Here is a 27943-nt window from a genome sequence, read left to right on the forward strand (position 1 = left end):
ATTAAAATATCTATTAGTTCGTAGAGAAATAATGAAAAAATTACAATGATTGATGGCTGGTCATTCATATATCCACATTTTCTATGTACTCGTATATTGTTAACGCATACGAGTGATGCGCAAATTTACGCATCGCTCGTATGCGTTATTTATTCGATCACTTATTCTTTGACTGAGCAAATCATTCGGATTATTCGAATGATTTTCAAATAATGCGACTATCTACTAGTTTTATTCATCCGACTACTAATGTCATTTATTAGTCGTTGATGTACAAGTCGACCCGATCGTTTAAATGTCCTAAATGTTTATTGGATAAGAGTGTCGGCAACTTAAATATAGTAAAAATTACCAAATTTCGATAAAAGTAAGTACAGTTTTTATAGGAAATTGCGAAAGTATTACAACACATATTATAAAATTCATATTTCAGTACTTAGTAGCGTTTTTTTTTTTTCGTCGTCGTTTTTACTAACATGGCAATGTTATTACATTGCCATGTTAGGAATGGATACAGACTGTTGAATGAACTTAGTAATAAACAGATTCGGAGAAAGGGCTATGTTGAAATCATTCGAATATGGTAATTAGTTACTAATTTAGTATTCGAATTATTAAATTAATAATTACTAATTATTAATATTATTCGAATAACAAAATCATTCGGATTCGCGCATCGCTAGTGCATACCTAATTCTAATTTGTAACAACAGTATAAGATTGTTTTTTTACAAAACGTAGTAACTTAATAATACAATTAAATTGTAACTTCTTAATTCTTTCTACCCAAAGGTTGTCTACAAGAGATTATTTAGCAATAAGACCGCCTTTTGTATTACACTAATTATATTACTATACTTATTGAAAATTCTTCAACAAGTCCTGTAATATTGGTGCAATAAAGTGTTAAATAAATAAATAAACAGGCGATGTCTGTACATGGGAGATATGTATTTAAAAAAATATCTTAATGAAACTAGTAAATGCCAAAACATTAACTACTGCACCAAATTGGATGCGGTTTTCAGAGTTGTATTCCTGAAAATTTAACTAAAAAACTAGTATATATTTTATCTTGTTTCGTTATCTAGTAGTAGTCTATTTCCTTATTATTCCTTATATTATTGGTTTATATCTTCAGGTCGACCTTCTCGCGGTTCCCACTGGAAACCATCGTGCTCGGTTCCAAATGAATCCATCACGATGGGCTAACTGAGCTACCTTTTCATTCTCACTTATAATTACTGACTGATGCCCCGCCAGCGTATACCGTTAGCGTAGACGAGTTTACCATTACATTATCATTCATTTAAAAACCCATTTCATTTACACTCATTAAAATACTTCCTTATTGTTCTTCAAAACATATTTTCAATTCTAATGAGATATATATATATAACGATGTCTCTGAGTAAGTTTTTAACGGCCGCCGCCTGATGACGAAAAACTAAGGTCATCGAGGACCCGGGCTGTTCATTTCAAAGTCGAATTTGATAATTAATGTTATTTTTTTATTTATTTTGAATACTTTGGGTTGGTTGAACCTCGTTACTAAGAATCCCTTTTCCCCGAGGGTAAATGTTTTTTTTATTGAATGGTAACCCCACTTGCACTAACGGAATACGCTGGCAGGTCCCAATGAAGGATGATAGGTGAGGATGAAAGGGCAGGTTAGTTAACCCACCGTGATAAATATACCTGGAATTCAGTGCGATGGTTTCCAGAGGGAACCATGTAGAGATCGATCTGATAGGGTATATTGCTAGCACAGGGACTGATAGTCCGCATTACTAACAATGCCTTGCCCCTTAGGTAGGTCAGTTAGCCCATCATGATGAATATACTTGGAATTTAGCACTATTGCTTCCAAGGGAGGAAGGAGACGTGGAGGGCGATCTAACAGTATCCATCTAAATAACATAACACATATATTTAAATCAATATACGCCGACAAAACCACGACAAACAGCTAGTGTAAAATATATTAAGAAATTAATGGAAACTTCCAAATGGAAACGGCATATTAATGCTATTCGCTAATTCGTATAAAATATTGATTTTCGTAATTTTTTTTTTATTTATTTTTTATTTATTATCACAAAAACTACAGAGTTACAGAAATTATGTTACATTAGCATTCAGAGACCACGTAGGTTTATATTAATAGAACATGGAAGTAAAGTTCATAAGTTTTTATGAAGCTATATATACATACATATATACAAAATATAATAATACAAAGTACAGTCAACATCGAAAGTCAATATACAGCTACAAATTTCCAAAAACCATAAACATTATTGGGCATAATAATTAAAAAAATATTTGCACCAGAATTAATTAAATATCGTAGGTATACTTAATACATTATTAATTTAATATATACAGTGACATATGTATATTACAACATATAAATACAGAGGGATATAATATTATACCAGAGGGAGACTTTGTACAAAAGTCGATTGCTTGGGTACCTCTGTCCCATTCGTATTTCTACCGTGAAGCAGTTGTGTTTGCATGGCTATGTTTCGTTTTGAAGAGTGGCGTGATTCAATTAAATTTATTCATAACAATATTACATTGTGTCGAATATGATAGGAGTTTTACATAAAAACAATGTCAGATACAAGTAATGAATTACTAATAATAACAATTTCAGTCAAAAAACAAAAAAAAAAAAACAAGTAACCACTTACAACTCACAATTAATTGAGAGTTTGATTTTTTAAGAATATACAGGGTACAGAGGAATAATACCTGAGTCCTCAGGAATGGCAACGCATGGGGGGTATCATGGGCGAAACAGTATACACTGTTATATCCATGGTACTGCTCATGTCTATAGGCGACGGTTACCACTTTCCATCAGGTGGGCCGTCAGCTTGTTTGCCATTCTAAGTTGTATAAAAAAAAAGAATAAAATGTATATATTTACTTTTATTTTATTATTGATGTAGTTTTAGAAACCTTTACACATGAATACTACTCGTAAGTGTTAATTGACTTTTGAGGCAGTCCGTATTTACATACTTTCCGTATTCTGTATAATATTATGTAAAATTAATATTCATGATCTTATTTATAATCTACGTATTGACTGTGTTATTTACGTCTTGAACTATAAAAACTATTCTACTTTTGTTTTAATCCGTATGATTTCGGAGTAAATCACTACGTTTTTTATATAATTAGGGAGATAGAAAGGAGATTGTTAACGATAGATTATTACTAGTAATAAAAAAATTGTCTCACAAAATAAAAAAAAACTACTTCAATTGTGACGAAACCAGTTATTTTGCTCTGAAAATTGATCGGCTGAACCGATTTTGATATAATTTTTATAGGACTCGTCCTCTCCTGTCATCCCTCATTGGTACCGCCATCTTATATTCGTACTTGTAGGAACAGTGTGATAATTTTTCTATTTCATTTAACAAATATCAGAAGATATCACTAAGAGAATAAGTGAGTTTTAAATTAATCTGTAAACTAGACAGAACTACGGGTTAATTTTGAAGTATCGTTTTTTATTGTTCTCCCTAAAATTATAATTGTCAAATTAAAATAGTTTATTAAAACTATTATAGTATGCACCATCGAGAAATATCATCATAATATCAGCTTTTAACTGTCCAATGCTGAACATAAGCCTCCCCCTTGGAGGATTTAGCCAATGCCACACTTGGCAGGCGCATTAGCAACCGCAGTCAGACTTTAGAGATGTTTTAAGAGGGACGCTGCTCCCCATCTCTCTCCCTTCCTTAGTCGACTCTTACAACACCCATGGAAAGGAAAGAGTGGCCCATTCTATACCGGGTCATGATCGATCCATCAAGAAATATATATAAAGCATTTAGGATGCATATCTATTAAAAATTACTGTATACTCGAACTGCAATGTTAACAAAAATCAACCGCAACGCTGCTCTCGTCGACGAGCTCTAGGCCTGTTTGTTACAATAATCATATCGCTTTAATTTTCAAAACAAAAATACCTAGAACTTGTAACCGATTACGCATTAAGCTGGAAAGAACAGATAAATTATTTATATAACCAGATCCGTAAGTCTAATGTTATCTTTAAAAGAGCAAAAAATGTCGCCGACCTTGACGCAATAAAAATTGTTGTACCACGATCTGTGGACCTGTCTTAATATCTATATGTAGGTAGGCATTATAGGATAGAATCTACCACTAAGACTTTTATCACACTACGATTTAGACTTATGAAGCTGAAACGAGCACAAAAATTGATCATAAAAACTGATTTCATTAAAGAATACAGATATCCTACTAATACTAATATTTATTTATTAAACTATTTCTTCACATAGTGGCATATCAATATTTACATTTATTATTTAAGACATAAGTTCTTAATCTATTTATTATTCAGATATTGTCATTGTTAATAATTATTAAACATTATAAAAGTGCATGTGGTGTTTCCCTGTAAAAAACTTTTACATTAGGTAAAATTATTTTTTGTGTCATTGAATAAGTTTTTTTTTATACAACTTAGAATGGCAAACAAGCTGACAGCCCACCTGATGGAATGTGGCACCGTCGCCTATAGACATAAGAGTGTATACTGTTTCGCCCATGATACCCCCCATGTGTTGCCATTCCTGAGGACACAGGTGTTATTCCTCTGTACCCAGTAAATTCACGCTATATCCCACCCTTCAAACCGAAACACAGCCATGCAAACACAACTGGTTCACGGTTGAAACACGAATGGAACAGAGGTACTCAAGCAATCGACTTTTGTACAAGTCTCCCTCTGGTCTAAGTAGCGTGTAAAATGTAAAATGTAGATGTTGTAGGTGAACCTTATTAAATAAATAAATAAAATAAATACATTACAGTTATTAAAATTACAGAAATAAATATTAATAATATCAAATAACAGGGTGTCCTTCTCTAGAAATCTGTCCGATTCTAGAATATATGTATACATATGGATATGCAACCACGGCCTCCCGAATCGCTGCAGTGTCCCAGTCCTTTCCGCAACTACAGTATCCCCCCCTTTCCGTTCCCACATATCCCCTCCCTTATTCTTCTTATTTACCAATTTCCTTAACACATTTCCAACGTTTCCTTCCTTTTTCTTCAATCCTTTCCTCCATACCGTAGGTGGCAGAAACCAAATGCATTCCCAAAGAGAATTGACGTCAGGCAAGCGGCCGGTAGTACAATTATAAGCCAAATGTTTGGGTAATATGGATAAAAAGCATATTACGGCGACCCCAAATAGATTGGGATAAGAAAAATTATAATGATCAAACAGCAATGGGATATTAATAACAATAATGATATATGATAAAATAATTTACTATCTCCTCTTAAAAAAAAAGTGTTTTTTTTTTTTTTATAAACTTTACAATTATATTAATTATTGACAACTTCCAATTATTATTGACATGCAATTGGAAGTTTTAAAATAAGAATGTTAGACAGATTACAATAAAAAAAAAATATCATAATTTAATATTGGCATTTGGCACGAGTCGGTCACCTTGTAAAAAGAACTTTGTTCAAAACATCATCTTCATTTTATTTTATTTTTATTAACTATATATAAAGAAACTGAAATGCTAAAAGTCCATCAACTGTATATATCTACTATATACTGTGCTATAATTTTATGGTATAGCTCTTGCAAATTTTACCACATAAAATCTTTCCCAAAGGCAAAACAAATTAATTACTCCTAAGATACGCACCTAATTCACTCAAAAGCCTTATTCCTATACTGGATCGTTACTGTTTAGAATTGGAAACGATTACTGCCAGAGGGAAAGTTTGTACAAAAGTCAATTGCTTAGGTACCTCTGTCCCATTCGTGTTTCAACCGTGAAGCAGTTGTGTTTGCATAGCTGTGTTTCGGTTTGAAAGGTAGCATATGACGTGAATTTACTGGGTACAGAGGAATAACACCTGAGTCCACAGGAATGGCAACGCATGGGGGGTATCATGGGCGAAACAGTATACTCTGTTATGTCCATGGTACTGCTCATGTCTATAGGCGACGGTTACCACTTTCTATCAGGTGGGCCGTCAGCTTGTTTGCCATTCTAATTTGTATAAAAAAAAATGTCATGTAATAGCCGTAAGCATAGTATGAGCAAACCCTTCCTTTTCCGCGGGTGTCATACCCCGGAGGCGACTGAGGGAACTTAATTGTCGAAGGATGGGCAGCAGCGTTCCTCTTAAAACGTCATCAAAGCCTAACTGTGGCTACCAAATCGCCTGCCAAGCATAACAACTACTGAAAAACCCCCCAAAAGAGACCTATGTATAACAGCGGACAGTTAACGGCTGATATGGTGTGATATAACTGTACACCATTGTAAAAAGGTCAAATATACATTAAAAGAATTTGACTAGGTAAAAATCGTTAAACAGTAAGTCATACTTATTTTTATATAACAACGCCATCTATAATTTAAGATGTACATAGTTTCTATTTAGCACTACTACTGCCCACTCACTACTTCCTATGCCACTGTGTTAGGTTGACTGGAAAAAAACTCTTTTAGAGATAAGTTCACCTTTACTAACTTTGTTATTAACTTGGTATATATATAATAATGTTTATACTTTATTTATATAATAAATGAATAATTATTCTACGAATTAAAAAAAAACATTATCATTAAAATAATATTTATTATTTACAGAATAGGAAAATAAATAATAACAAATTATCAACAAAATACTCGAATTGATAAATATTTTCTTATATAATATTTTTTTAAACTATATATCTCAACGTAATAGAGGTACTACTAACTGTAAAAGGTTATACATACACACACAAAATGATTAACTATGTTATTCAAGTATGAATACATATTTTTGTCGTAAAATTGTATATATTTATTCTATGAGAATTCTCTTTAATACTGCAATTATCATTTCTATAATAAAATTACACACAAGTATTTTATTGGTGTTATTAGAAAAACATTTGTACTCTTTCACAAAGAAAATGTGTTATAATAAATACTTGACCGATTTCGCTGTGTTTTTCTAATACAATCTCCTCTAATTATCTATCCGTTTCTAGAATAAAGATTCACAGTTATGTGTTTTTGGTTTCCTAAACCACTGAAATATTTGACCAGTGTTCCCCATTTCCCTTTACCTCATAAATTCTTCATTCCTTTTTTACCAACTACCAACCTCACTTCTAACATCCCCTTTTTTCCTTAATCCTTTCCTTCATACCGTAGGTGGTAACTACCGAGAAATGCATTCCCAAGGAGGGTTGATGTCATAAAACTAAAACCCAGAACCTTAGATAATATAAATAAAATCATATTGCGCTAAACCCAAACAATGGGATGAATAAAAAAAAATAATGGGATAATGACAGAAATATGATAATGATTAATATGTATGCAAAGTTCCATGTACCGACAGTCACAACTATTAATATACAAGTACTTCTATTGCCTTTCCATAACAAGGACCATTTCCTTCAACTTTCGTCGGTGAACCTTCGTTGAAGCCGTCATTGGTATTTCGTTCAGAAATATCACGCCTCCTCTTAGTTGTTTAGCATCTGACAACGAATCTAAAACGATAAAATATACTTCTAAAAATTCACATCTTTAATCACAGGTGTAGTATAATCCTATAATATATAAAGTAAGATAGAAGGTAGGAGGCGAAGAAGGAGACCAAGGCATATTACATCAGGCAAACCAAGGAAAACGTTGGTATAGTGTCGTATCAAGAGGTAAAGAGACTCGCTAAAAATCGTAGTAAGTGCAAGAACTCCACCGACAAGACAAGATCTATCCTATTTATGAGCAGCTCTTAAATAGGATACATAGATAGTAATACATAGATACATAGATACATAGATAAACCTAATGAAATTTAATGAAAATGTAAACAAACAAATATTATTAACTTTCTTTCTTAAATTTCTCCTTCAAATATTCTTTGAAGTCCCAAAAAAGTTCTTATGAAGAGTAAAATTCTGTAGAGAAAAAGAAACTGTTCCTAGTGATTACCAAAATTAATTTAGAAGGTTGTTTCCAAAATTTTATATAAATAATGACTTTAAATAATTATTGACAGGACTATTTCTGTCGGGTCTGATACTTGTATTACAATATACAACAAACCTTTCACCAAATCTTTGATCTCTTGAGCTGTAAGACGGCACTGTGGTTTGGCTACAACGCATGCGACCAATAAATCGCCACAATCAGCGTCCGGTATTCCAGTCACCGCCACATCCAGCACTCCGGGATGCTTGCGGATTACACTTTCTACTTCCACTGGAGATATCTGGAGATAAAAGTCAGTTTCAGATATATCATATCATCATTTCTGTCTACTGTCCACTGTTGAACAGAAGCTTTCCCCGTAAGGGGAGTTTTGCTAGTAGTTGCCACGCTTGGCAGGTGGGTTGGCAACTGGAGTTAGGCTTTTAAAGATATCACTCTGCACATCTCTCTACCATTAAATTCCCCTAGTCCCCTATTACCACAACCACAGGAAAGAAAGGGTTGGCCTATTTCGGGACCACACGGTCTTATTATAAAATATACTTGGTACTAGGTACATTTATCTTTTCCGTGATTTTACCATGAAGCAAATGTGGTTGCACGACTATTTTGGTTTGAAGACTGTGGTAAGGTAAGTATCTAGGTAAAATAGTGAGGTAAAATTACAGGGTACGGAGGCATAAGGTCACAGTATTCAGAAATGGTAATAAATGAGAGATATCATAGGCGTCACAGAGCATTCTGTGTTACCCATGGTGCTGTTTATTTATATAAGCAACAGTCATACCTTTCCATCAAAATAGCTGTGAACTTGTTTATAATTCTAATTTGTATACAAAAAATTATCGATAGTATGTCTCTATTATCTAGAACAATAAAAAGATAGTGGCCAATCAGATTGAAAAAGGTAACCGCTTATAGATTGAAACGGCACAAAAAACAACGTGATTCTCTTCATGCTTTCCTATTCCTGAGGTCTGAAATGATAACCAGTCTATCGTATGATTTAAAAATAGTTTTCACTCTCCACTTCTTTTTAATATTTGATATAGCAATTGACTGGGAGAAAAGTCGTCCATTACGAATAGTATGCTAAATTTCATGGCGATTGGTTAAATGATTATTTATTAGGATTTTATTGATTTATTATATTAATAAGCTTTTTTAGACCGCTCGTCATTATGCTAGTGCATAACGGCAGTTTGCAATACCTACGGCATTTCTACGTCCGAAATAGTTGCAAATGTTTTAAATCAAGAGTTGTCTTGAAATTTTCTGCTGTTAATTGATGTGTGTATAGACACGATTGAAACCCCTGTATATATGTATATATATATATATATATATATACATATATATATATATATATATATATATATATACTTTTTTTGCTAAGCAATATTATTTGTGGATTTTCTATTCTAAAAAGTGACATTAGTGCTCCTTAATTAGAATTATTATTCAATTTACCTGATAACTTTTGTATTTTAACAGCAATTTTATACGTTCCACAAAGAAAAAATTATAATTCGCATCTCTGTAAAACATATCACCAGTTTTAAACCATCGCCCATCGGCGAATGCTTCAGCTGTCGCTTCCGGATTATTGTAATACTCCTAAAATTCAAAAGCAATAATATTATAAACCTACATTCATAAATAAATGACGATTTAAAAGTAAACATGATTTAAATTTGAAAAAAAAACCTACAATAAGATTAATCTTTTGAAGTAAATAAAAAACATAGTGTGGCATAGTTCATACAATATGGACCACTTGAAATAAATAAATAATACCGAAATTAAAAAAATATGAAAATTTTAAATGACATTTGAATGGTCAGATATTTTAAGATCAATTTCATTATTTTGTATACATATAGACCGTATTTTTCTTTAACATTTTAAATTATTTATTTAAAATTTATATAATATGTTTTATATATTTATGTAATATATATAGTTATAAATATAAAACTTTAATCATATAAATATAATAATTAATAAATAGACTTACTAAATATTTAATAATACTTGTTATTAAAAAGCAAGCGAATAAAACCATGAGAAACAGTTAAATATTAATTTGCAAAATATATTTATCGCATAATAGAAAAAATGTATTACGTACTTTAAACACGCCTGGTCCCTTAACCCATAGCTCTCCAGCTACGTTAGGCTCCAATATGTCCGTCTGAGTTTCTATATTTATCAACTGTAATTAACAATATGAATACTATATTAGCCGTTAAATGTCCAATGCTGAACATAGGTCTCCTCATTAGAGGGTTTTACCTTTAGTTATTACACTTGGCAGGGGGCTTGGCAACCGCAGTTAGACTTTGATAGTGTTTTAAGAAGATCACTGCTGCCCATCAACCATTTAGTTACCTTAATGGCCTCCTACAACAGCCATGGGAAAGGAAGGAGTAGCATATTATATGCCAGGATTACATGGCCAATTAATAAAGTGTATAACTTGTTTCAAATCAAACGAATAATGAACTCAATTCAATTTCATTTAAAGTTAATTTTTATTATTAAAATAAATATCTTTAAGCCTTTACACAAAATATGTTAATAAAGATTAAAAAAAACTTACTCTATATTGGAAACAGCCCAATGGCTTGCCAGACGAGCCCAATGGTGGGTTGTCCGGTTGAAACGCGATGTTGCTCAGCTCACTCATGCCGTAAACATCCAATACTTCAATATCTGGTGAAATTTCCTATACCAGAAAAATATATAGTTTAAATACAACAATTGAGAAAAATTTTGGATGCAATAAAAAATGTATATTTTCTGATACAATAAGTTCTATAACATAGTAGTACTAAGAAATGGAAACAAGGCAAATAATTTTTGTTGTTGTAAGATCTTTATTATTTATAATTTACATGGGAAATATAAAAAAGATTTCACTTACAATAAAATGCAATACAAATACAATAGCTGATTTATCCCATAGAAGAATTTTACACTATAATTTCATATACTTTCATGTTTATATATTTATAAATTATATAGTATGAGGAGCTCAAAATTATATTGTAGTTATAGTATCCGACCCATGATTTTTGGAAACATGTTTAGTGTGATAGAACCTAGTCATTATCATCATCATCATTACAATCGTTAACTGTCTATTGCTGAACATAGGCCTTTCCCATAAGGGGGGTTTTGCCAGTAGTTGCCACGCTTAGTAGGCGGGTTGGCAACCGCAGTTAGGTTTTGGTATTGTTTTAAGAAAGACGCTGCTGGCCATCCTTCGACTATTAAGACCCTCTTAGTCGCCTCTTACGACACCCACAGGAAAGGAAGGTTAGACCACGCTATGCGGAAATCACGCGGCAATCTACAATCCAATATAATAATTATTTGAGATAGAAATATGATTTATATTAAATTTATTCAATTATTATTTCAGTTATTTATTACCTTTACTTTATCTAAGAGATTTGTTGGTACAGCGCTACCGCCGAGCAATATTAATTCAAAACAGGAAAGGTCACATTTGTCTTTGCCTTCAGATTTCAACAATGTCGACATGAATGTCGGCGACAGTATAGTGAAGGTTGGCTGAGAATGAAAAAAAAAATGTTCTGATCATGTATCATTCATGTTTTCAAATATAAATTAATATAAATGACACATCTATTAATAGACTTTACTACTGTTTGGTTTAAAAATTAAAGAATTTTATTTATAAAATGCAAATACAGTCAGTCTCATTATTCTAAAAAGTTTAAAATGGCTCTAAAAAAATATTCAATTACAAAAAGTTATTACATACACTACAGGAATTTTTCAGTGAGAAAATTTAATTGTATTTGTACCTATTTGTGTCAATGTAATAATGTTTTATTTATTGTATGTTAATCGACTATACATATATATAATATAAAAAAATTGTTATGTACTTTATGAAAGATTTATTATTGTGATTGCTGTGCCCTTCCAGGGTTTATGTTAATTCTTTACTTTTAATAACTTAAAACCCATATTGTTACAACATGAAATAGCAATAAATAATTGAATTGAATTGTGTATGATTAATAATAATATACAAATAATAATAATGGATTTCTCTATCATAAACAGATCAACAGATCAACTCTGGAATCTAGTATAGATATTAATCCAATCCATTGCCAATGACAATTTTATACTGCATTCTTGAAACAAAAATTAGGAATTAGGTTAGAATTACAATCGATTTGAAAAAGTTTGTATTGATAAGTTACACTAATGTGCATTTGTCAGAACAATATAAAATCAATATGCCGCCAGTGTTATTGTTGTCAACTGTCCACTACTGAGTATAGGCCTCCTCCATAAGGGAGATTTTACCAATAGTTGCTACGCTTGACAAGCGGATTGGAATCCGCAGTTAGATTTTTTGGTGATATTTTAAGAGGAATACTGCTGCTCATCCCTCGATATTTAAGTTGTTTTAGTCGCCTCTTACGACACCTACGGGAAAGGAAAGGGTGGCCCATTCTATACTGGGACCACTGGGCAATGTTATTATATATTTGTCACGAACTTACCCGATATTTATTTATGAGGTGCGTTGCGTGTGCTTCTGTCAATGGGAGGGATGTTTGGAGACGTGTGTATCGAAAGACGGGTGATGTGAGAAAATTTATTATAGCAGTGAGCCACTGCAGCGGTGCACCGATAAAAGCCATCCGAGTAGGCGTTGGAAAGTTGTTGAATCTAGCCCTGTTATAACAATTATATAATTTGTCCATATTTAAAAAAAAAAACAGTTTCATATGCCTAAGTTCTATTACTGACATCAGAGTGTCTCCCTCTGGATTTTTTTTTAATGGATGATAATGGAATGGTAATCCCGCCTGCGCTCTCAGTATACACTGACGGGGCACTAGTGAGAGATGATAGGCGAGATAGAAGGGCAGGTCAGTGAGCACATCGTGATGAATACACCTGGAATTCAGCACGATGGTTTTCAGGGGGGACCACGTGGAGGCCGACCTGATAGGGTATATTGCTAGCAGTGAGACTGATAGTCCGTATTACTAACAATCCCATTCCTCCCTCGCCTTCTGGGTTTAAAGTTTATACTGTCAAACACTTTGACCAACTATAAACTCTAAGCCTTTGACATAAATACGTACCCTTCAAAGCATAAAGTAAGCAACAATTATCCTTATTAATATTATAAATGTGAAAGTGAGTTTGTTTGTTACCTATTAGTGCCTTAACCAATGAAATTTTGTTCACAGATACTACAAGGAATGGAGAGGACGTAGGCTACTTTTTATCTAGGTCCGTAAATATATCCTGATCACGTGGACGAAGTCGCAGTAAATGCTAGTTTTTAAATGATACAAATAGTAATTTGACAATTAAAAGGCTGTAAGCTAAAATTCAATTTTAGGATCCTCGGACCGCAAACAAACGTTCGCCCACGGACCACTTTATTAATAATAACTATCTTAAATCATAACGTATTATAATGATTATTAAATAACTATTAAATAAAATAATTAAAATAAAAACTATTATAAATGAACTGTTTGTCTATTAATTTAATAAAAATTTGCCTATATTTCCATGCGGTATACAATTATATGCGACCAACGTATACCTATTGGTGCAGATAGAATCACTATTCTAAATAGTGATTCTATCTGCACCAATAGAGTGCACCAATTTTTAAATTGAGTCTAACTCAATTAAAAAATTACTATGCATTAAAATGCAATGAAATGAAACGCTGTCTAAATTTAAAACCAAATAAATCTACAAACCAAAGATTAGGAGCCGTAATTGTTATGTTTTTGTGAGTAACTGCAGCCGCCTTGGGGAAGCCTGTTGTACCACTGGTCGCCACCAAAATAGCTATTGTCTCTTCCGGGTCAAAGTTGTTTGGTCTAAAATTTGAAATACATATACAGTTTAATATAAAAAATCCATATCCAAGCATATTTCCTTTTTAAAAGGCCAGCAGCACACCTGCAATGCCGTAGGTGTTGTGGGTGACAATGGGCGGCAATAGTCACTTACCATCAGGTGAGCCACATGCTCGTTTGCCCCCTGTGTTGTAAAAAAAAAAACTTATGTATAAAATCAAGCCAAAACACTCACACACACAACGCACACACACACACCTGTACGCATATTTTAATATTAATATAATAATTTTAATATTATAATTAAAGATTTACCGCTATAATTTATAGTTAAATTGATTAATTAATTAATTAATTGTTGGTCTTATCTTGTCTTTTATTTATTAACCTTTTAACCGTGTCAGTCGGATTTATCGAACAAAGGTTATTAAACTGTAGCGCCTGTATCGATTTATCCAACAAAGAATCGATATTTTTCTTCTTTCTATTTCTATTTGTTATTTCCGATTATTACTGCTTACTACAGAGGAAAAGGAATTGTTAGTAATGCGAACAACCAGTTCCAATACCCGCAATAGATCCTATAAGGTCGAACTTCATCGTGCTGAATTCCAGATGCATTCATCACGATAAGCTAATTAGACTGTCATTTCATTCTCCCCTACCATCCCTCACTGGTGCCCAGCTGACATATACCATTAGCGCAGGCGGGGTTACTATTCCATTACCATTTATTAAAAAAAACTGTTTCCTACATTAAAAAGATTATTACAAAATTACATCACTCAAATTTAGATTTTTTTAATACGTATTAATGATATGGTAACCCCGCCTGCGCCTGCCCGCTAGCGGTGCACCAGTCAGGCATGATTCAACAAGAATTAACCAATAATGATACAAAATCAAAATTTATACCGAACCCTTAATTATTTACAATCAGAACCCCAAAAACTATTTTTTCATTATTTTATTTCCATACAAACGTGAAAGACTAAGACAAAATACTCGTAAAATAAAGACAGAGTGTAGTTTACAATATTTTAAAATAACTTGTCAAAATCTTTACCCTTACTAATATTATAAATGTGAAAATGAGTTTATTTATTTGTTACCTCATAGCTCCTTAACACCTCTACTAATCATAGTTAAATTCGATATATAGTTACTATAAGGGATGTAGAAGATAAGCTACACCTTATTTCGGTTAGCGAACAAATCCTGGTCACGCGGACGAGGTCACGACTCAAAGCTAGTTAGAAATATTTAATAAAAAATCAGGTATTTCTGATTTGAGTCGGGCGCTAAGACAACTACTATAAAACTTAGCGATCAAAGAGCTAATAAAATGGCCAACTGCTGAAAGTAAAGGTCTTCTTAGGAGACGCCATAGACTGTCCCAAGAAATGGTCATGAGTGGTCATGAATCGTTCAACAGTTGTGGTCATCACTCCATCAACCTTGTTTAGTACTTTACTGGTTAATAGGCACTTTATTTTAATAAAAATCAATAAAGAATACATCCATGCATGCATGCGTGCATGAATGCATACGCATGATGAAAAATAAACCCCACGGTTCACTGGAATCCTCAATCTCGATCCAGAGATAATTTTTCGTCCTCTTTAACCCAGTATTTGTAGGATCTAAAAATACTAATTACTTTTTCATTCCACTTCGATAAACATGTTTGTAACATCAAATATAATACATAATATTTTTACTAACTTGAAATCCTTGACTGCCTTGACGTCGCTATATTCTTCTAGAAACTTGTAGAAGCTGCAGAGATAATCTCCTTTATTGAACGTCACTATTTTCGTATTCAACTCTAATTCGTTCAATACAACTTGTATTTCCGGAGCTTTTTCACTTTGGCATAATATTAATTTGGGTTTGTCAACACCAAAAGTTTCTTTTAGTTCGACTGGAAATAATTGTCTACTGTAAAAACTATTAAGAACGTTTAGTTTAGCTTATCAAAGTATGGCAATATCGCAATTATCTGTCAATTTATGAAAATAATTGAACACATCTCGATGTTTCTAACTGATTATTTAAAAAAATTATCTGTAAAAATAAAACTTTTTTTATTAGATACACTTCTTAGCTACTATCTTTTTTTTTCTCCTCTGCCCAAAGGTTGTCTGGAAGAGATTGCTTTAGTTATAAGACCTTTTGTGCTTCATAAATATATATATATATATATATATATATATATATATATATATATATATATATATATATATATATATATATATATATATATATATATATATATATAAACATTAACCTAATCATATATTATAAACATATGAATACATCAAATATTGTTTTATTTTCCTTTATTCCATAATGCACCGCCTACTTGTTTTTCGATTTTACACAATGCATTACATTGATTTAAATCTACTACTAAAAACATATTTTCAAACAATTAACTAGAAATATTGAAAATCTTTAAATTGTTTATGAAAAATTGCCAGATAATTCCAATGTTGCCATGCTTCGATAGCTTAAGTTATGAACACTCATAAGTTAACTTATAATACTAAAAAACCTTTATTTATTTGCAATGCAAACTAAATACTTAAAAACACACCATGATCGAATATAATTCCCGCGAATTTTTTAACGTAGTTTAAAACCTTCAAATTTGACCCATCATCAGACGAGCCTAAAATTGTTTTACATCAGTAAAATGGTAACCGTCATTTAAGGCATAACCAAAGTTATGGATATCTCTAAGTACCAATCCATATTAATCAAAATATCCACAAATACCAATAATTATAAACACTTACTAACTCCTAATGTTCTATCCACCGGAGCAATAATAACCCCAAGATATAATGCAGCATAAACAGGTATCACCAAGTCTGAATGGTTGGGAGCCATCAACATTACGACATCTCCAATTTTTAAGCCCAAATTTTTGAAAGCAACAGCACATTCCACAGATTTCTTCAAAACTTCTCTGTTTGTCATAATTTCTCCAGTTGCCCCGTCTATCTGTGAAATAAATAAATTTAAAACTATTATTAAGAAACAATTATTGAGCAAAAACTAAACAAAATAATAAATTATTATTGAAAATAGTGTACGATATTGGTCCATCATGCGCGGACTTTTAAATGACCGTATTATTTTAGCGTAGTACATTCAAATACAGCTGATGCTCTGTTACCTAAATTTTAAAACGAAAACATATTTTAAGCTTATCATCATCATATCAGCCGTTAACAGCAGTGTCTAGCGGAACGTAGCCCTCCTCCTTGGGGAGTTTTGCCAGTAATTTTCACGCTTGGCATGCGAATTGGCAACCGCAGTTAGGCTTTTAGAGATGTTTTAAGAGGGACACTGCTGCCCATCCCTCGCCCTTCATCCATCCACGGGAAAAGAAGGGGTGGCCTATTCTATGCGAGAACTACACGGTAACACAATAATATAAATAAGTGAAATAAATATACCTATTACAAAATTTTCGCCATTTAAAATACTCATATATAGGCATCTCTCTCTTCAGTCGTACACTCTTGACAGAGTGGTCGTGGTTTTTACAATGATAGTGGATCGTCGATGACGCCCTTCTTCGCGATTAAGGTATTACATATATATAGGTATCTATATACCTGTAGGTATATAGATACCTATAGGTATATAGATACCTATAGAGGTAGGTAAGATGATAACAATACCCAGGTAATTTATACAAAATTTTACCATCAATTTGTAATCAAGAGTATTCCCAAATGTTAACATAAAATCACTAGACATAGCTTTAATCTATACTATTAATATAAAGAGGACACATTTCATATTTATTGTACATAATATATAAACTTATAAAATATTTTACCAATTTTTTTTTTACCTGTACGGAATGTTGCTACATATCATTTATTTATTTATTTAAATTGTGATACATACGAGGTTTGTCCGGAAAGTACGTATAAAAGTTTTTTTAAAAATTTTATTTTACAATTATTCAGGTAAATCAATTTTATCCCCTTCAAAGTACTCCCCCTGTGACATAATGCACTTGTGCCAACGCCGTTTCCACTGTGAGAAGGCTCCTTGAAAGTCCTCTGGTTGTAGGTTTCTCAGCTGCCCCGTCGTAGCTTTTTTTATCTCATTTATGTCCCCCAAATGCCGCCCCCGAAGTACCAATTTGGTTTTTGGGAACAAGAAGAAGTCACACGGGGCCAAATCCGGCGAATAGGGGGGTGTTCGGTCACCGTAATGGAATTTTTACTCAAAAACTCACGGAACGATCTTGGCGCAAATTTTTTTCATTTGAAGTTCGTTTCTTAGAATTTCGTGGACCACGGTTTTGCCCAAATTAAGCTCTTCAGCCACCTGTCTGACCGTTAAACGACGGTCCCCATTAACACAAGTTCGAATTCTTTCCACGTTTTCGTCGGAATGTGAAGTGGAAGGACGTCCTGAACGTGGGTCATCTTGAACGCTTTCTCGGCCCTCTCTGAATCTTTTTAGCCACTTGTGGACGGTTGGTTCCTTCACAGCATCATCCCCATAAACTGTTCTGAGATCGGCAAAAATTTCACGGCCATTCTTGCCGAGTTTCGAGAGAAACTTGATTACGACGCGCTGCTCTTCAACGGAAGCGGGCTCCATGCCGACGGGGTTTCGTTAAGAGGTAACTTCACAGATGGCGTGACAAGCCAGTTCGCACCGCACGGCGGTCAGACCAGAACTGAAGCATTGTTAGGGACATAAGGAAGGGGTCCTGCGCTTACCTGGCCTCCCCACTCCTCTTTCTCGCATTCCAGAACACTTTTATACGAACTTTCCGGACAGACCTCGTATGTAACAATGGATGGTAAAACAAGATAAGTCCTCTATGATCAACCCCATCTATCGAGCTATACAAATTCGCAATTATATTACATTTATAGTAAAAAAATTATAATATTATGGAAATTTATTACATTTATCTCCAAGGAAATCGTTAATCATTTTACGGCACTTAAAAAAAATAGAAATAAAAAAATAGAAACCCCTGCAAAGACAGTCGTGGACCAACGAAGGAAATAAATACACGAGCATCTTAGAAAAAAATAAATAAAGAAAGAAATAATTTAGAAAAATTTATAGAAGATACTAGATAATATTTATAAATAGAAGGAATCATTTGCATACACGAACTCGACTCAACGAAATAGCCCTTTATTATGACTTGCACGTTTTAAATTACAACCAATTGCAGTAAAGTGATATATGTAGTTAGTATCTTGTAACTAGAACCTCATCTATTTATAACCTTCGTTTGTCCACGACAGGATATACAAATAGACTGAGGAACTCTATCCTATAAGCTTTATAATACTCAGTACCAACTTTAATTGGTTACTTGAATACTTATGGTTTCGCAATCTGACCTTACTTATCCTCCATGTTACCTTACCTTACCTTCCATAGTTGAGTGTTCGATCCTAGTGCTATACAAACATGTATTTAAGAAGTTCTACTGAGTTTGAGAGTGAATATGGCTGTTATGATATATCTAGTGCTTTTTTTGCACCGACTTGAAAAAGAATTTGGTTGTGTTTTTTTTAATGGTTAGCTGCTTTTTTTGGTTTAGTACCTTCATCAGTTATAAACCAATTTGAATAAAATCTTTTTTGGCAAAAAATGTATAAGTACTTAGAGATCGGTTTTTAGAAAATTTATCAAAACTGTTTCAATTATTTTTCTTTTAAATTAAAGTTACTGGTTTTGTCATTTTTGAAACATGTTTTTTTGTAGTATATAGTCTAATTATTAAAATATTATCCTATTTGAAATCACTGCAATTGATTAATAAACAAAACAATCGCTGCGTAAAAGTTATGCATCACTCAATCGAGAAAGAGCTGTCTATGGATCACTCTGGTTGATACCAGAGTGATCGGGCCTGGTGAGTTTCTCCGTATTGATTTCTATCTAGTGACGCCTTCTGCCAGTATTATATTAGGCATTTTCAAAATTTTATTTGTGTACATATTTATATTTCTTTACTAAACAGAATTTTAATTGATTATTTTTAATATAAATAAATAATTTATTTATTCTTATATACATAAATATTAAATATATAAATAAACTCTATTATTAATCTTATATAAAGTAGGTCATGCTAGAATGAAGGTTTTCAGAGACTAAACACCTACATACGAGATGCGATACAATGTTTTGATAAAACGAGTACAATGTAAAGTCTACATTGTGTCAATATTTCTAACCCATTATTTAATAAAACATCATGTTAATCATAGACAATTTGCAATTCATTTAAGTGATAATTTATCATGAGAATATTGTGTCAAATTACACTATTGTTAGAGCAAACGAGGACAAAAAAGGGGGAGAAGATTATTAGTAATGAAGATTAGAGGCTACATTATTAACAACTGTGTGTCTCCAATCCATGTAATTTTGATAGAAACGCGGACAAAGCTGTGGGCATAATAGACAAAAAATATACACGCAATACCTGCATGACGAAGTCAAGGTCATCTTCAAAGCTCTGCATCAGTATTTTTCCAAGATGAAACCTGTCATTGGGGTTACCGGACTTCGCAATTATACGAGCTTCTAGCTCGCTCATAAACCAATGTACTGAATCATTGACACGCCTCTGTAGTCTCGGCATTTGACTGGAAGACAATTTTTTCATGTAACTTGGCATCATGTCTGATGGAAAGTGATACTGGTTACCTATAGATCCGGAATTGTTAGTAATAATCAAACTACTCCATTGCAAGCGGTATACTATCAGATTGACCTCCATGCAGTCCCTCCTGGAGATTATCGTATCGTGACAAATTCGACAAGAATGAACCACAATATTTTCCAGCAAAAACCGTCTGGAAGTCAACCTGATATCGCTAACAACAAAGCTTTTGGACTATATTACTAACAAATACTTTCCCTGGTCACAACTGATTACAATGAATATACACATGTATGAACTTTGCATAAAGTCTCCCTTGTTTGTATAAAGTCTAGTTAATCACAGTTACTTTATTTAGGAAGTAAAGGAAGATTACTGTTTCCTTTGTACACTTCTTATTAGTGCATTTCCAGCCTTTTAGTTATTTATACCTAAGGAAGATTTATAAAAGCTGCTCAAATTTGATTTTCTTCTGTGATTGTATTGAAAGGGGCACAGCCCTATCTGTAGTCTGCATGTACGAAATAGTTCTTTGAGATTAGGTGCAGTGGTAATAACATGAAAATAACGATAGGTACCAAGTGCAATTTCTTAGAACTCCCCCTATTTTTTTTAATAAGTGAAAATGAAATAGTGATCCCGCCTGCGGTATCGGTATACACTGACAGGGCACCAGTGAAGGATGATAGGTGAGAATGAAAGCAGGTCAGTTAGCCCATCGTAATGAATCCACAAGAATCCACGATGGTTCCCAGGGGAAACCGCGTGGAAGTCGACCTGATAGGGTATATTGCTAGCAATGGGTCTGTTAGACCCCATTACTAACAATCCCTTCCTCTCCAATTTTTTTTTATGCTTAACATAAAATGGCAAGCAAGCTGACGGCCCACCTGATGAAAAGTTTACCACTTTCTATCAGGTGGGCCGTCAGCTTGTTTGCCGTTGCTTATAGACATGAGCACTACCATGAACATAACAGAGTATACTGTTTCGCCCATGATACTCCCCATGCATTACCAATCCTGAAGACTCAGGTGTAATTCCTCTGTACCCTGTAAATTCACTGCCATATCCCACCCTTCAAACCGAAACACAGTCATGCAAACATAACTGCTTCACGGTAGAAACACGAATGGGACAGAGGTGCCCGAGCAAACGACTTTTGTACAGTCTCAATCCATCTAATGTGGGTAAAGACATAAAAAAAATCATTATTGCTTGATAAAATGTCAGTAATATAATAAAATTGTAATAGTATATAGTACGGAAAAATGTCTAAGTAATATATTATATATGTTCTTCATCTTCTTACCCTTATCCCAATAATTTGGGGTCGGCGTAATATGATTTTGTCCATATTACAAAAAGACTTGGTCTTTAGTTTTACGACCGGCCACCTGCCTGACGTCAACCCTCTTTGGGAATATTATATTATATAATATTATATTATATCATATTATATTATATGTATAATATTATATATGTTCTAATTAATGTAAATGTAAAAGATAGCTCGTTCGATATCTCTAGGTGCGTTGATGCTTTAACCAATCGTCATAAAATTTGGCATACACATAGCATTTGAAGTATGAGGAATGTGAATGTCAAATGATACTTTGATTCCGATCAAACAATATTATTGGTAAATACATATTGTTAAGTATTTACCAATACAAAAATTAATTCAAACAAATTCATCATAAATTTTATTTATTTATTTATTTATTTTAACAGATTTAAATGGAAATTTAAAGTACGTAAGTATAATTAAAAAATGTAACTGTTTTTTTTTTCTTATAAAATTAAAAATAATTTTATTTTTGACGTTCAAATGGACTAAAAAAATTAATTAATTAAAATAAAAAATTAAACATAATTAATAATTTTCATTGCTAACCTACCTGAAATTCATTTGTGTATAGTACAGCCAAATCTCTTACACTTTTAGATACAGACTTGTAAGACGTAACCTCTCAATAAAATCCGCAAGTGTTATGACATATACAAATCATGCAGGGGATGGGCAATTCTTTGAATATAATTCAATTATGAGAATTTAAGAATGTCATGTAAATCATGATACATAATTTTATGTTTCAATACGACATAACCAGAATTTCTATATTGGACATTTATTTTATTGTTATTTTATTTATTTATCCAGCATCTATTTAAAACTTTGAATAGGACAGAAATTTTTGACCAGAACTTAATAAAAAGGTAACCGAGTTTTTCTGAAATTATCACAGAAAAATTCTCTAAATGAAATCGATTACAAATCAAAATATTAAATCTGTAAATTGATTTTTTATCTATACTACTATTCCTTAGATTATATAGATAGAGTGTCTCCATAGAAATGCTTAAAAAAAACTATAATTAAATAATTATGTGAGATTCCTTTATAACTTCTATAGTTATTTTGTCTTACAATTTCTGCATCGTTTAAATGCGTAAACATCTATTTTATTTATTAAATAATACGTCAAGATACATTTTATATGTAAGTATATAGAACGATTATAAAAAAAAAAAACGAGTTGGCTAATTTGACAATTAGCTGACAAAAAGTTGACCTGTTTTTTGAGGCTCCATGCTCTATCCATATAATCTAAGTATTGCTCATTATATTAACAGCTGACAGATCTTATGGTTGGATTATGCATTTATTTAAATTGTCGGTAAGTTCTATTGATACCGACAGACTATACCTTTGTGTACTTCGTCTTGTACGAAGAAGGACCTGAATATGGTAACTATGCTATGGAAGGTGCTAAGTTCTGGTCCAAACATATTTAGGTTTTCTATTGACTCGAAGAAAGAAGAAACTTTTTTAATTGTAACCCTTATCCTTAATAATAGTGCTTTGTTTTCTTTTTTTTTTTTAAAGAATTATTTATTTAATTGCGCAGGTACCTAGCTAATAACCTAGCTAATAAATCCAGCAACCAGGATTCGTTACTGAATTAATGCAGTATACCCTTTAATGTAAATTTTCTGAGAATTCCCCAGTACACTCATCATAACAACATTAGCGGTAATAACAAGCTATTTCGCCCATTTGTATTAAGAATGCAATGAGGTTAGTACCGTATGGCATTCATAATACAATATTGCCTAAAGGACCATTTACACAGGGCGGATTTTTAAACCCTCACAAACTAATTTACAAAACAAAACAGATTTTAACTGAATAAATGTAAATGCAAATGCGAATACGTAATTTTAGTACTTCTAGTGTAGTGGTTCCTTACAAATGGAACATAGATTATATAGATAAACTGTCTCCATACAAATGCTTCGAGAAAAGCGGTTCAACTTTTTCATACAATTTTGCGTGATAAATAGTTATGAATGTTTCCTTTATTACTTCTATATTTATTTTGTTTTATAACGTTTGCATCTTTTTAATACGTAAAAACTCATTTTATTTATTTAAATATAATAATAATAATATTTTATATATATATATATATATATATATATATATATATATATATATATATATATATATATATATATATATATATATATATATATATATATATATATATATATATATATATATATATATATATATATATATATATATATATATATATATATATATATATATATATATATATATATATATATATATATATATATATATATATATATAAATTATGTTTGTTAATTTATTTATTTGTAATAAGAAAACTCAAATACAACTTATAAGCGGAGTGTCCGGTAATGAATGAATAACCTTGAAACGTCTTATAGTTGAACTTATAGCCGTCCTAAAAAAATACAAAACAAAATATTTTTTTTTTATACGACTTACAATGGCAAACAAGCTGACGGCCCACCTGATGGAAAGTGGTAACCGTCGCCTATAGACATGAGCAGTACCATGGACATAACAGAGTATACTGTTTCGCCCATGATACCCCCCATGCGTTGCCATTCCTGAGGACTCAGGTGTTATTCCTCTGTACCCAGTAAATTCACGCCATATCCCACCCTTCAAACCGAAACACAGCCATGCAAACACAACTGCCTCACGGTTGAAACACGAATGGGACAGAGGTACCCAAGCAATCGACTTTTGTACAAAGTCTCCCTCTGGTAAATATACCTATCATTAGTACCTTTGTTATCTTTATTTTCTCTATCTTATCTTATTTTACTGTCCTGATCACTATGACCAGAAATGAATTAATTCTATTGGTTTTTTTATTTTGTTTTATTATTATACACTAACTGTGCTGATAGATAGAAAGATATATATATATATATATATATATATATATATATATATATATATATATATATATATATATATACATATATTGACTAGCTATTGCAGTTTTTTTTTTTTTTGTTTTTATACGCAAACTAATTTTATTATTAGACTATATTTTATTTACAAAAAGAAACCGTTCGAAGCCTTACAGCTATCTAGCGCAATATATATTAAATAAATTAGATACAAATATCACGTTCTAAAACATATAATTTCTAACTATTGTATTTCTTAATTGAGTCTTAATTTTTTGTGTCTTCATTTTTTGTCCATTCACATGGTTTCAACAAAAACCTTTACATACCGGTCTATAAGTAGTTTTTAATATATAAATATATGGGTACTTAGTAATGTACAAGAACTGGCAAATACAATGTTTTATAAAGTTGACTTTGAACTTTAATGCTGTGCCTATAAATAAGATTCTAAACGTGGAACGATATGACGTCTGACATTGTCATCGGATGACGTTGATTATTAAGTGATGGATGTACCTACCTATGACTGTTAGCATAACCTGTAATGTATAAACGTTTCCATTGATAACTAATCACCTTGACGTTAAGTTTTTTACATATATCTAACATTGATGCTCCTTTCCGCACTTTGAGTTTGCTGGAAGAGAAATCTTTTAAAGTTAAGCACCCCTTTGTACATTTGCTTACCTCTGTCATATTTTTTATTTATTTATTAGTGTGTACAATAAAAAATAAATAAATAAATTACTTAAATATTTTCTACATGAATATTAAACAGATTTTCTCGTTTTTCTCAAATCTCGTAGAAATCAACGATATCTATGGAGAGGTGTTCTCCTCACATTATCACAAAGTTCATCCCTAAGGTTCATTTCTTGTCTCTATCTTAATTAAGGAGCTGACTTTCTATTGCTTCAATCTTTCGAGGAACGAACAGATTCTCTTTTCATTTATTTATTTATTATGATTAAAAATGATCATACGTTTTAAAAATATCCTCCCAAATATGTTGTCACAGAATAGTCGTTTTTTTAATAAGACCTGTATCCATATTAAGTACAGATATAGAAAAACGTATTGAAATATATGGAGTACTGCTGTCATTTGTAGGCGGTAGATTCTGAATACTAGCTTAATTCTCTTGACCCAGTTCAGAATAATTTACTTTCCTTTACATCTTTGATAGTTTTTTTATAAAAAACAGCATACAATATTCTTTTAATATTTTTTTAACAAACTTTTACATGTATAGTTTTGTTGGAAAAGGAAGTACAGACAAGAGAGCACACACTATCTTAAAAAAAATAACACAAAAGTTGCCACCTATGAATAATATTAATAATATTTTTGGACCTTTAGTGAAACACACTGAATACTCCAACAATCTTTTACCTGGAGTATGTTCTGAAATGTTGTTTGCCTGACGCCTACGGCCACTCTTTTTCATCGTACCGCTTAACACATTGGCAGAGCATTCATCCGTGACCATTTTAATTAGGATGTGACCCTGATCAAAATGGTCACGCGAAGTGCAGTTTCAGAGAAGTTTCCCCGAACCGCTACCGCATACTCTCAGGTTGTGAACTGAACATTTCTGACAAGGTTTTATCTATAGGTACATTATGCCGTAAAGTTCTTCAGAAAAACGTAATAAGGCTTCTTAAGGGTCGATAATGCGCACCTAATACCCCTGGTGTGGGAGGAAAGGGACTGTTAGTAATGGAGACTAAAAATCCCATTGCTAGCAATATACCCAACCAGGTCGACCTCCTCGTGGTTCTCCATGGAAACTATCATGGTTAATTTCTGATGAATTCATCATGACAGGCTAACTGGCCTGTTTTCATTCTCATCGATCACTCTTCACTGGTGTTCCGCCAGCATATCCCGTTAGCCCATCAAAAAAAAAATACCCCTGGTGTGGGGAAAGAGATCGTTAGTAATGCGGATTATCAGTTCCATTGCTAACAACATAGAGTATACTGCTTTGAGTATATTGGTTAGGTCAACCTCCCCGTGGTCCCGCTGGAAACCATCGTACTGATTTCCAAGTGAATACATCACGATTGACTAACTGACGTACCTAATCAGAGTCATCTACCATCCCTCACTGGTACATCGCCAGCGTATACCGTTAGCGTAGACAGGGTGCGGTTATCATTACATTATCATCCATCAAAAATTCAAGGGTGGTTACTATATTAGTAAATTAAAAATCTTTATAACAAAGCGGCCAAACGCGCATACGGCTCACCAGATGGTAAGTGACTACCCCGCCCATGAACACCCGCATAACCAGAGGAATTGCAGGTATGCTGTTAGTCTTTTAAAAAGGAATATGCTCTTTTCTTTAAGGTTATGATGTCATGTCGGTTCGGAAATACTGCTGTTAAAAGTTGATTCCAAAACATAGTTGTGCGTGAAAAAAGGGCTTTGAAAAACGCACGGTGAAAGACTGCCACTCACACAGATGGTTGGGTTGAAACTTTAATTTGTGGCAGGTTAAACGGTGATGAAAATTAGCAGCAGAATCTCTTTGGTAATTTAGGTACTTACCTACTTATCGTTTTAATTTGACTACACTTATAATGTTGTCCACGATCATAATAAGTTTTAACGTTCCGTACATTGTCGATAGTTGCATGAGCCATAGTCGCGATTAAACTAATGGGTTTGCACCGTTTCAACCTGAATCACGAAACAATACATAATGTTTGTTTAGTAAAAGTAAACCGACTTTGTCGGTGTGGCAAGTATAAAATAATTACGATAATAAAAAAGGAGTGCTACGGACGGTCTTGTCGCTAAAAGCGATCTCTACCTTTTAATAAAACCTATTGTAAATTAGTCTTAATACTTATGTACAAATCATAGCTACGTATATGCATAATATCATTATTCAATATTCCCGTTATTATGTAGATATATTATAAATATATTATAAGTATATACTATATTTTGCTTACCTTTACTTTTTTTTATACAACTTAGAATGGTAAACAAGCTGACGGCCCACCTGATTGAAAGTGGTAACCGTCGTCTATAGACATGAGCCGTACCATGGACATAACAGAGTATACTGTTTCCCCCATGAT

General features: G+C 32.5%; 1 protein-coding gene across 4 annotated transcripts; it reads right to left on the reverse strand.

Annotated features, from left to right (window-relative positions):
- Positions 1-6658: 6658 nt before the first annotated feature.
- LOC113513130 (luciferin 4-monooxygenase-like) lies at positions 6659-27514 on the reverse strand. Of its 4 annotated transcripts, none has more exons than XM_052896016.1 (12): positions 27405-27514; positions 20406-20568; positions 16714-16921; positions 15638-15836; positions 13811-13933; positions 12584-12758; positions 11472-11612; positions 10636-10761; positions 10165-10248; positions 9504-9650; positions 8148-8313; positions 6659-7588 (listed from the first exon to the last, which is right to left on the reverse strand). In XM_052896016.1, exons 1-12 carry the CDS (start codon positions 27497-27499, stop codon positions 7461-7463), a joined length of 1755 nt encoding a protein of 584 aa, XP_052751976.1. In that variant the 5' UTR covers positions 27500-27514; the 3' UTR covers positions 6659-7460. The 4 variants fall into 4 exon arrangements, with proteins under 4 accessions (XP_052751976.1, XP_052751978.1, XP_052751977.1 ...); XM_052896018.1 differs by lacking the exon at positions 27405-27514 and adding an exon at positions 22487-22612; XM_052896017.1 differs by lacking the exon at positions 27405-27514 and adding an exon at positions 21603-21670.
- Between the last annotated feature and the right edge of the window lie 429 nt (positions 27515-27943).

The sequence above is a fragment of the Galleria mellonella genome, unplaced genomic scaffold, assembly GCF_026898425.1.
Source record: "Galleria mellonella isolate WM207_F2 unplaced genomic scaffold, CSIRO_AGI_GalMel_v1 utg312, whole genome shotgun sequence".
In the NCBI taxonomy this organism is placed as follows: domain Eukaryota; kingdom Metazoa; phylum Arthropoda; class Insecta; order Lepidoptera; family Pyralidae; genus Galleria; species Galleria mellonella.

What these genes read in the sequence shown, in the direction of transcription:
- LOC113513130 (XM_052896016.1), bottom strand. Translation starts at nt 27,499, where the DNA reads ATGGCTCATGCAACTATCGACAATGTACGGAACGTTAAAACTTATTAT. An exon ending in GGATAGAACATTAGGAGTTA is followed by an intron (nt 15,837 to 16,713) that starts GTAAGTGTTTAT and finishes AATTATTTCCAG; the next exon opens with TCGAACTAAAAGAAACTTTT. An exon ending in GATCAAAGATTTGGTGAAAG is followed by an intron (nt 7,589 to 8,147) that starts GTTTGTTGTATA and finishes TTATCGTTTTAG; the next exon opens with ATTCGTTGTCAGATGCTAAA.